Below are 12,320 nucleotides of genomic sequence, written 5' to 3'. Positions count from 1 at the left end.
CACCTAGTAAAATGTGGTAGTGCAACCCCCTCCCCCTTGTAGTGCAACCACTTCCCCCTGAGAGCCTGAGCCTGGGGGGATGCTGCCCACAGTCGTTTATTCCAGGGCTCTGCGAGTTGTGTCAGACAGAACCGGCAAATTAATTTTGTAAGCCAACTTAAAATGGATGGAGGTAGGATTTACTTTAAAATCATAGATTTTGTGTTGCGCAACTGGGTTAACCAAAACAGCGATAGTCCCGTGTATTTTGGTTGAACAGTATTTACTATATAACGACAAGAAAGTATTCTACCATAATTAGTCATGCAGCTAAAGGCCCCTGATGGAAACTTTGAGCTGGGGCTTCCTCTCACATACCCTACCTCTAAAAAATACAAACCACAATACATTCAAATACAACACATCCCACATTGAACATTGTTCTTAAAGTAGCAGGCTGTATTATAACATAACATTGTAAACAATTTTAACAATTACGCAACATAATTCGTTCCGTCTTGGAACACTCTCATAATGAATCATGCAACGGTGGGCAGGTCATATTTACAAACTGAATCATTGCAAAAGATGTCTAAAATAAACCACCTACACGTCTTTCTCTTCTCTTACCTCACTTACTCTTACTTTTGAGTCATGCTTATTTAACATTATTTAACCCCCAACAATATAACCAGTAAGGTTTAGATTTACTAAGCTGCGGGTTTGAAAAAGTGGGGATGTTGCCTATAGCAACCAATCAGATTCTAGCTTTCATTTATTTACTACTTTCTACAAAATGACAGCTAGAATCTGATTGGTTGCTATAGGCAACATCCCCACTTTTTCAAACCCGCAGCTTAGTAAATCTAGCCCTATGTATCATTTACTTATGATTTCAAAGGATAATGTATTCTGCACTGTTTATTTTATAAGGACATTCATACAAGAGTTCCATGACCTGTATAAAGGCACTTGGCCCAGGCCTTGACCTTTATATGGCCATGTCCTTATTATCTACACTGCAAGATGCATTATTCCCTATATAAACTACAGTACAGCATACATTATCTGCAAAGGTGTTTGCAGTACACGATAAACCATCCCCTATAGTATTCATAATGACTTTGTCCACTGGAGTACTGTTTTATTTGAGGCTATGGAAATTATTTAATCTTACTCAAGTTGTGCAAGCAGTATTGAAGTCCACATATATGTTAATAAATACCAGTATACAGAGGAGGAGGTTGATTGAACATAATTACATATAGGCTTCAATCACTAGCATGTACTACCAACTAGGCCAACCTTGTCCTGAGTGGATTGTTCCCTGGGAAATAACACTTATTTTGGAAACAACATATATTTTGTAAGTTGTTCAGTAAACTTTTGGTTTCTCCTTTGTATGCCAATAAAGTTTAGCAGTAATTACTGAAATACAGGTTACAAGTTTTAGCACCTTGGCTGCCACTGATATATATGTATGTATGAGTATAAAAGACACAGTTACACCTGATAAAAGATTGATTCCTAAAATGTTGTGTTTACAAAGGTGTGAGTGACAATGAATTTCAGTTTTAATGCATGAACTTGAACAGTGTATGTTACTGGGTAAATATAATCCCATGAAGGCCGAGAGATACTTTAATCAAATAATTAATACTTGGTAGGGTCATGCTTTCATTCTGCTATTTTTCTGATAATTCATCCCCTTTAGTGGCAGTATTCTATTAGTTTCTATAGATTATATTTTATCTCAACAGGGCTATACAAAATTACAGCTGGATGTCATATTAAATATTTCATTAATTGAAATAAGGAAATCTATTTTACATTTCAGAGCCAGAACAAACTGAAGCAATGTAAAGATGCGGCCACTGATGCAGGTACAGACGATGCTGTGCTGTCTAACTACTGTGAACATTAGGGATAAATGTATTAAACATTGGTTTCTGCAAATCACTGATATCAGCATCTTTGCAAGGGAAATTTAAAGCGACAATGACTTCCAAGGCAAAACTTGAGAGCAATTTTAAATTTCCTCTGCAAAGTTGCCGATATCCCGCGACTTGAAGAAACTGATGCTTAATACATTTACCCCTATGTCTACTTTTATTCCACAGCATATAAGTGTAAGCATAGATGTGGAACACTCTAATCCATTCTTGCCAAGTTGGAGATTTCTCCTCCGGGAGATCTCCAAAGCTGCCACGTACTGGGCGCGTGGGCGCGCAATTCTTGTCATCCTGGCTCCGTCCCACTGTCAAACTATACCAATTTCAGCCTATTACAACTGGGGACTTGGTTAGTATGCCACGATTAACCCCATCCCCACCCACTTCACTAACGAAGTGGGCTGGATGCAGGAGGTTGCCCTTCTCACTCGGGTGCCCAGGAGAACTTTCAAAAATTTCTCTATGCTCTAATCACTGCCTACAAATACATATCTCTATACAATGGTTGATAACAAATGTATGTTTACTTTTCTGAAAGGTATCTGTACATCTTGATGTAGAAGAAGATGTATTATAGAACAGTTATATTTACTCAGGAGATCATTCAGGAATCTGTACAATAACCGAGTCACTGTCCTGAATCAAAGCACAAGCTTTCATACTAGCAGGAATGTATGCTACAGAAGTTTGTTCACTGCATACAAATGAATTATCATACACTTCTGACACTGTTTATTTAGTGTCCTTATATTTGTGGTTTAGTACCACCTTAATATCAATAATACACAATCAAAAGAATATTGGAACCCATTGTGTTTTATGTGAAAATCAGTCAGATGATTCAAGATTTATAGACTCATTGACACACACACACACACATATATATATATATATATATATATATATATATATATATATATATATATATATATATACAATGTGTGTGTGTGTGTGTATAAGTAGTCCGATAGATATATGTATGTATAAGTATTTCGATAGATATATGTATATCGAGACATATATATATATATATATATATATATATATATATACATATATACATATATCTGTGTATATATTCTGTTTTAAAATTACATTGTGACCAGACTAGCCAGGGAATTAACTCTGGTAGCAGACTTTCAGTCAGTGCTGTGTGTTTGGGTGCCAAGTAATTGCCTCCAGACAGCTAACTTAGATTTTAAGCATAAAAAGGATTTAATTGTGTTAGGCTGCCGCTTTGATAACTAACTGGCAGAACAGATGACAGAGGTCTTCACGTTTAGCAGCCGTATTTCCCATAGAGCTTTATGTGCTCACAGGTACTCGGATGCCCCCAGGACTTAACTCTAAGCGTAGTGCATGTTCATTATTTAATACCGCAGCGGCAGGCCAGAGGAAGCTGAGTGGATGATAACGTATGGTCAGACGTAGGCTGAGGTCAGGGGTCACAAGCAAGGTAGAATGGCCTGATAACATGCCAAGGGTCAGGGTCACAGGCAAGAAGGCAAGGTCCAAGGTACAGGCAGAGGTCACAGGAACTGGGACAAGCAGGAACAGAACAAGTGCAGGTCAGCTACAGGGTAAGTCCACGCTATAATAGGCAGGGAGGCTAAGCCCTCCCTGCCTTAAATACTAATGGCAGCCAATCAGGGCTTTGCCCTGAATCCCCTCCAGACACAAGGTAGTAAATCATAGCTGATTAATCAGCCCACAGGCTGTAGCGCGCACCCGACTACACTGATTGCCGGGGTGCAATAGTAAATATTTTGGCGTCCGGCCGTTACCTACTTGATGAGGTTGAAAAAAGACACCAGTCCCTCAGGTTCAACCTATTTTGAATCTCCTGCGATCCCTCGCTTATATTTGAAATGGATCCAGATTAAGCAACCGCCAATCTGTTTTAATCGGGAAAAATCCCTCCAGACTCAATATTGCAGTCCTATTTTTCCCTATATCCACTACTATCCTTCCTTTTAATTAACGGTTGTATCCCTGGATACACTTTTCCACTAAAAATTGTCTAACCTTTTCTTAAACCTTTTCTTAAACATATCTATTGAATCTGCCATCACAACCTTCACTGGCAGTGAATTCCATATCTTGACTGCCCTTACTGTAAGGAACCCCTTCGTTGGCTGGTTGTGAAACTTCCTCTCCTCTAATCTTAGGGGGTGACTGCGTGTCTTGTGTATAGTCTTTAGGGTAAAAAGTTCCCATGAAAGTTCTCTGTATTGCCCCTAAAGTAGTTGTACATAGTAATCATATCTCCTCTTAGATGCCTCTTTTCTAAAGTAAACATGCCTAAACTGGCTAACCTTTCCTCATAACTTAATGACTCCATACCCTTTATCAATTTTGTCGCCCTTCTCTGAACCCTTTCTAGTTTCATAATATCTTTTTTATAGAGTGGTGCCCATAACTGTAATCCATATTCAAGATGAGCTCTTACCATTGATTTATACAGTGGCAAAATTACACTGTCTTCCCTTGCATCTATGACCCTTTTTATGCATGCCAATACTTTATTTGCCCTTGCAGCTGCTGCTTGACATTGAGCACTATTGCTTAGTCTACTGTCTACGAGTTCTCCCAAATCCTTTTCCATTATAGATTCTCCTAAATTAATCCCATTTAATTTATAGATTGCATGCTTGTTTTTGATCCCTAAATGCATAGCCTTACATTTATCTATGTTAAACCTCATATTCAATTTGGCCGCGAAATCCTCCAGTTTATTTAAGTCCCTCTGTAGAGAAACTACATCTTGCTATGATTTTATTACTTTACAGAGTTTAGTGTCATCTGCAAAAATGGAAACTTTACTCTCTAAACCATCAATAAGGTCATTCATAAATATATTAAAAAGGAGTGGCCCCAGCACGGAACCTTGAGGTACTCCACTTAAAACTTTTGTTCCATTTATCATAACTCTATGTTCCCTATTCTCTAACCAGTTTTCGATCCAAGTACAAATGTTGTTTCCTATGCCCAGTTCTCTTATTTTGGTAAACCAACCTCTTGTGTGGCACTATGTAAATGGTCTTTTCAAAATCTAAGTAGACCACATCTACTGTGCTGTCCTGGTCTAAGTTCCCAATAACTCATACTTGCCAAATCTTCCTGAATGTCAGGGAGACTCCCTGAAATAGGGGTGATATCCCTCACTCCCTGAAAAGTCTGGCATTCTCCCTGATGCTGAGCCAGTACAAGACGTGGTTGGCTTCGCCATCTGTGGCATGATGACACTGTTCAGAAATTGTGTCCTATGTCTAAGTATTGATGCCTATAGAGGTGGCCATTTTCATGGAGACCAAGATTTAATTAAAGACTGACAGGTAAGACAACATGACTTCAGTAATGGAGACAGAAATGTAAAAGACACTTCAGTCTCTAGAGATTCATTAGTTGCTCTTCTTTAACACATAGTTGCCTACTCTCCCGGAATGTCCGGGAGATTCCCGCATTTCTAGGAGACCTCCCGGGCTCCTGGGAGAGCAGGGCAACCTCCCAGTTCTCACCCCACAATAGATAAGTGGCGGGGGGCAGGGCTTAATTCCGCAAATATTGCGTCATCTTAGCCTTGCTCCCTGCCGTAACTGGCCAAAATTGTAATGATCGTTTAAGGGGCGGGGGCAAAATGATGCGATTCGTCACGCCTCGCCCCTGCATGCCCACCTCCCCCGGGATCTCCCTGAAGAAAACGAGGAAAACTTGGCAAGTATGCAAAAAACGAATAAGTTTAGTTTGACATGACCTATCCCTCACAAATCCATGCTGATTCCCACAAATAATCTTATTTCGCACCAAGTACTCCTAAATACTATCCCTTAATATACCTTCCAGTAGTTTCCCCACTATTGATGTCAGGCTTCAGGTTTATAATTCCCTGGTTGTGATCTCATCTCCTTTTTAAACAATGGCATCACATCTGCTATTCGCGAATCCCTTGGTGCTGAGCCTGATGAGATTGAATCTATGAAAATTAAGAATCGCGGTCTAGCTATTTTTAAGTTTAGCTGTATAGGAGCTAAACTTTAAGTATTAATTAATTGTACAATTTAATTTCTGTTTTATGAATTATTCCTACCATTTGTTCTTCTCTAGTAAATACTGAAGAAAAAAAGTGTTTAATACCTCTGCTTTTTCCTTAGTATCATTTATCAATTCACCCATCTCACTTCTTAGGGGTCCTATATTATCTTTTTTAATCCTTTTCCATTTATATACTTAAAAAACTTTTAGGGGATTGTCTTTTGCAACTTTTTTTTCATTTTCTAATTTAGCCACTCTAATTTCCTTTTTGCATGTTTTATTACATTCCTTGTACCTACAGAAGGACTCCTCAGACCCTTCAGACCTAAACAATTTAAATGCACGCTTCTTCCTTTGCATTTCTTCTCTTACCTTTTTATTTAGCCACATTGGTTTAGAATTAATTCTTTCACATTTATCTCCTATAGGAATGAACCTATACGTGTATGTTTCCAACAGCATTTTAAAGACAGCCCACTTTTCTTCCGTAATTTTTCTTTCAAAAACTTTATCCCAGTCTATGCACTTTATAGACTCCTTTAGCATATTAAAATTTGACTTTATAAAGTTTAAAGTCCTAGTTGATCCCTTATAATGTTGTTTTTGGAAACTAATTTCAAATGAGACTATATTATGATCACTGTTTCCCAAGTGTTCCTTTACTTGAATATTTGATATTACGTCTACATTATTTGTTATTACTAGGTCCAGTATAGTCCGGTTCCTAGTTGGTTCCTCTACTAATTGGGACATGTAATGGTCTTTTAGCGTGCTCAGAAACCTATTTTCCCTAGCTGTACCGCAAGGTCTCAGTACTCCAATCAATGTCCAGGTAATTAAAATCCCTCATAATTAAAATTTGACCTAGTTGTGTAGCCTTTTCAATTTGCTGTAGAAGTTGGGCTTCATCAATCATACCAATATCTGGCAGTTTATAGCATATCCCTATCAGCAACTTCTCTGAACTTTTTCTTCCACTGGGTATTTCCACCCACAATGCCTCTATATTATCACCAATATTCTCTTAAATAACTTCCTGAATACTTGGCTTTAACTCTGGCTTAATATAAAAACATACTCCTCCTCACCTTTTATTTACCCTATACCTCCTTAAGAGAATATAGCCTTCAAAGTTGACTGCCCAGTCATGTGTATCATCCCACCAGGTCTCCGTAATACCTATAATATCATACTGCTCATTCATTGCTACTAATTCTAACTCCCCCATTTTACTTGTCAGGCTTCTTGCTTTTGCAAGCATACACTTAAGTCTATTGCCTCCCTTAGGTATTTCTTTTTGCTTTAAAAAAAGACCTCTCCTTATTGGCTATGCTTCCCTTTCCCCACTCTCCACCCCCTTGACTCTTGTTAAATTCCTCCTTACTACTCTCAATGTCTATCCCATAAATACTTGCTTGCCCCTCCCCCCAAAGCCTAGTTTAAAATCTCCTAGAACCTTCTAACCATCCTCTCCCCTAGCACAGCAGCCCCCTCCTCATTCAGGTGCAATTCATCTCGACAATAAAGACGGCAACTGACCGAGAAATCAGCCCAGTGCTCTAAGAATCCAAAACCCTCCTTCCTACATTAATCTTTTAGCCATGCATTTACCTCCCTAATCTCCCGCTGCCTCCCTGGACTAGCGCGTGGCACAGGCAGTATTTCCGAAAATACTACCTTAAATGTCCTTACCTTAAATTTGCGATTTATGTCCCTGAAATCAATCTTTAGGACATCCCATCTTCCTCTAATTCAGTCATTGGTGCCAACATGCACCAAAACCACTGGGTCATTCCCAGCCCCTCCCAACAATCTGTCCACCCGATCCGCAATATGCCAAGCCCTAGCATCCGGGAGACAACATACTGTTCGACATGCATGGTCTCAGTAACAGATTGCTCTATCTACTTACAGACAGAATTTTCTGTTGGTCCCCCTGTTTAATATATATCTCTCATGTTGACTTATATACACTATATGGACAAAAGTATTCGGAGGCTTGACCATTACAGCAACAGGGACTGTAATGGCATTGTATTCAAATACATATACTTTAATATGAAGTTGGCCCCCTTTTTTCAGCGATAACAGCTTCCATTCTTCTTGGTGGGCTTTCCGCAAGATGTTGGAGTTTTTCTGTGGAAATTTGTGCCTATCCATTCTGTAGAGCATTTATGAGGTATACGCACTGATGATGAACATGAAGGCCTGGCTTGCAATCTCCATTCTAGTTCATGCCATGGTGTTGAGGTCAGGGCTCTGTGTGGGCCAGTCAAGTTCTTCCACACCAAACTCATCAAACCATATCTTTGTAGTCCTTGCTTTGTTCACTGGGACACAGTCATGATGGAAAAGAAATGTCCTCAAACTGTTGCCACAAATTTGGAAGCATAGCATTGTCCAAAATGACTTGGTATGCTGAAGCACTAAGATTGCGCTTCAGTGGATATAAAGGGCCTAGTCCAAACCCTAAAAAACAGTCCTATATTATTATCCCTCCTCCACCAAACTTCATAGTTGGCATAATGCAATCAGGCAGGTTACGTTCTCCAGGCAAACCCAGACTAGCCCATCTGACTGCCAAACAGAGAATCATGATTTGTCACTCCACAGAACACGTTTCTACTGCTCCACAGTCCAGTGTTGATGTGCTTTACACTACTCCATTTGATGCTTGGTATTGGTCCTGGTGATGTGAGGTTTGCATGTAGCTGCTCGGCCATGGAAACCCATTCCATTAAGCTCCTGCCGCACAGCTTTGTGCGTACGTTAATGCCAGTGGCAGTTCAGAACTCTTCAGCAGAATGTTGGTGACTTTTCCACACCATGCGAATTAGCAGCCATTGACCCGGCTTTGTGATTTTACGTGGTCTTCTGCTTCGTGGCTATTGTTCCTAAACGCTTCCACTTTGTAATAATATCACTTAGAGATGATCGTAGAATATCCAGCAGGGATGAAATTTCACGAACCATCTTATTGCAAAGGTGGAATCCTATCACAGTACCACGGTTGAAGTTACTGAGCTTTTCAGAACAACCCAATTTGTATCACAGATGTTTGCAAGTGGAGACTGCATGGCCAGGTGCTTGATTTTATACACCTCTGGTAACAGGCCTGATTGAAACACCTCAATTTAATAATTAACAGGTGTGGCCAAATACTTTTGTCCATATAGTGTATATATCTGGAATTTCATATTGAAAGACTTTTGGTATTTTAAATGTTAACCTTTAATGAACCTTTAATAATGCACTCTTAATACATGCTGCCCATAATAACCACAGATTCTCGCCCCTTACCTTATACCCGTGCTAAACATGTATGGAGACAGAGACCCACACTATACAACATACTCTAAATTTTTTGAATTTGAGCAATCCAAGGGCAGAGAATATTTTTCCCTTATCAACCGATCTCTGATGCCCCTCGTAGGCTTGCCAGACCCACTTTCAGCTCAGAGCCCAAAGCCGGCACATTGATGCTTTTTGCACAACTCCCCTTTCCATTTGCCAGCATGCCAGGCTAATGCACACAGCACTAGTTATGCCTACCCAGACCGTTCCCTAATCTTCTCAATTTCCCTTCTCTACACACAACGTTAGACTCCTGTTCTAGCTTTAACAAGGTCTGCATATGTTAAAAGTTGAACTCATATCTGAAGAAATTGTTTTAGATATCCTTTCTTTCTCTCACCTTCTGATAGCTTGCTTGCACAATATTAAAGAGTTAGCAGCCCTCAGAAAACAAACAAACTATTTGAATCCTTGAAATTAGTAAATGGAAACATAGAGGGTCTGATTCATCTTGGAACGCTATGTGAATGTAACTTGCGTTTTAAAAAATTGGACGTAACTTGCACACACATCCGTCCGTATTCAAGTACAAGCGGATCACAAGAATTACTTTCATTTCAGTATGGGTATAAGTATTCTCTGAATATGTCTGCAGGGCTGCCAAGAGGAATTCAGGGCCCCGGTACAACAAATTCATGGGGCCCCCCTTATAGTTGAGTATGCTAAAAAAAAAATCAGAGGTGTGGTATTGCATTTTGGGGCCCCAAATGCGCAGTTGGGGCGTGGCTAACACATCAAAATCACTAGGCTCTCAATTCGCCGGAGCGTCACATATGTCCAAGCACTCCTGACTTTCAGGACATCTAGCACCACAGTGTAGTATACAAAGAATGCAGTGTGTACACAAAGAGTTCAGTCTTGGCCTGCACCTTACATTGGGCACAACACTCGCCAAAAATTGCCATTGTGCCTACTAGAATCACAACATTTCACATACTGTCCTGCTCTCTCCTACCTGTTCTTCTCACTTTCACCACCTGTGGCTGCATGTTTCTTTAGTTGCGACTTGTCTGGATCCTGGAATGCTGGGGGCCCTATTTTGAAAAAAAAAAAAATGGCTACATTTAGATAATTCCAAACAACCCATGCGTTTAATCAATACCACCCACAATTAATAATTAGGCCTTCCTCCAGCTCCAATATTACAATGATGTGCCTCTTCATCATCGCCATGCCTTATGATCACACTGCGCCCTCCATGCTGCTTTTGCCCCCTTCACCTTGCTGCTCCCCCCCCTTTTTCAATCCCACTGTGCCATACCTCCCCCTTTTGAACCCCACTGTGCCATGCTGCCCCCGTTTTTTAACCCCACTGTGCCATGCTGACCCCTGTTTTTTAACCCCTCTGTGCCATGCTGACCCCTGTTAACCCCTCTGTGCCATGCTGACCCCTGTTTTTTAATCCCACTGTGCCATGCTGACCCCTGTTTTTTAATCCCACTGTGCCATGCTGACCCCTGTTTTTTAACCCCACTGTGTCATGCTGACCCCTGTTTTTTAACCCCTCTGTGCCATGCTGACCCCTGTTTTTTAACCCCTATGTGCCATGCTGACCCCTGATTTTTAACCCTACTGTGCCATGCTGACCCCTGTTAATCCCACTGTGCCATGCTGACCCCTGTTTTTTAATCCCACTGTGCCATGCTGACCCCTGTTTTTTAATCCCACTGTGCCATGCTGACCCCTATTTTTTAATCCCACTGTGCCATGCTGACCCCTGTTTTTTAACCCCACTGTGTCATGCTGACCCCTGTTTTTTAACCCCACTGTGCCATGCTGACCCCTGTTTTTTAACCCCTATGTGCCATGCTGACCCCTGATTTTTAACCCCACTGTGCCATGCTGAGCCCTGTTTTTTAACCCCTCTGTGCCATGCTGACCCCTGTTTTTTAACCCCTCTGTGCCATGCTGACGCCTGTTTTTTAACCCCACTGTGCCATGCTGACCCCTGTTTTTTAACCCCACTGTGCCATGCTGACCCCTGTTTTTTAACCCCACTGTGCCATGCTGACCCCTGTTTTTTTAACCCCACTGTGGCATGCTGACCCCTGTTTTTTAACCCCTCTGTGCCATGCTGACCCCCGTTTTTTAACCCCACTGTGCCATGCTGACCCCTATTTTTAACCCCTCTGTGTCATGCTGACCCCTGTTTTTTAAACCCTCCGTGCCATGCTGACCCCTGTTTTTTAACCCCTCCGTGCCATGCTGACCCCTGTTTTTTAACCCCTCCGTGCCATGCTGATCCCTGTTTTTTAACCCCTCTGTGCCATGCTGACCCCTGTTTTTTAACCCCTCTGTGCCATGTTGACCCCTGTTTTTTAACCCCTCTGTGCCATGCTGACCCCTGTTTTTTAACCCCTCTGTGCCCACCCCCTCCCCTCCCCCCCGTTTTCTTCCCTTCACTTACCTTTTCTTCTCTCTTGGTCTTCTCTGCTGCTCTGTGCTCCATTGCTCCAGACTGACTGAATGCTGGGCGTGACATGATGACGTCACACCCGGCATTCAGACAGTCTGAATGGGAGCACAGAGCAGCAGAGAGGAGGGACGCCGGCGCCGCGATCACGTGAGTATGTTGTTGTTTTTTTTAACTACCCTGCTCCGCCCCCCCCACGACCGAGCCCCACCGCCGCCGCCCAAGAAAAAAATAGAAAAAAATTTAGTTTTGAAAAAAAAAAAAAAATAAGAAAAAAAATCATCGGCGCCTGGGCCGGGGCCCCTGCCATGCCCGGGCCCGGGTAATTAGTACCCGCTCCCCCCCCCCCCTCTCGGTGGCCCTGTATGTCTGCCATATGCACACAGACAGAACAGACTGCAGTATACGAAAATGCATATGTGGAATATAAAGTCCCATAAGAACGCATGCCCCCAAAAATTCTATTATATAAATTAGCAACTCTTAATACTATAATCATTAATAAAAATACAATTTAAAATATTGTAAAAATATTTTAAATTTTTTTTTTACATGAAATATATGATTTACGATGTTCTTAATGCATGTGT

General features: G+C 41.2%; 1 protein-coding gene across 4 annotated transcripts in view; it reads left to right on the top strand.

Annotated features, from left to right (window-relative positions):
- PSTPIP1 (proline-serine-threonine phosphatase interacting protein 1) overlaps positions 1–12,320 on the top strand; it is an 89,690-nt gene that overhangs the window by 58,915 nt on the left and 18,455 nt on the right. For all 4 annotated transcript variants that reach the window (XM_075208421.1, XM_075208420.1, XM_075208419.1 and 1 more), the window contains one exon: positions 1,817–1,862. In XM_075208421.1, coding sequence (XP_075064522.1) covers positions 1,817–1,862 — 46 coding nt within the window. The remainder of the gene's footprint in view (positions 1–1,816; positions 1,863–12,320) is intronic.

The sequence above is a fragment of the Mixophyes fleayi genome, chromosome 4 (assembly GCF_038048845.1).
Source record: "Mixophyes fleayi isolate aMixFle1 chromosome 4, aMixFle1.hap1, whole genome shotgun sequence".
NCBI classification, from domain to species: domain Eukaryota; kingdom Metazoa; phylum Chordata; class Amphibia; order Anura; family Limnodynastidae; genus Mixophyes; species Mixophyes fleayi.
The sequence above is the reverse complement of the archived record's forward strand: the minus strand, read 5'-3'. Positions and strand labels throughout refer to the sequence as shown.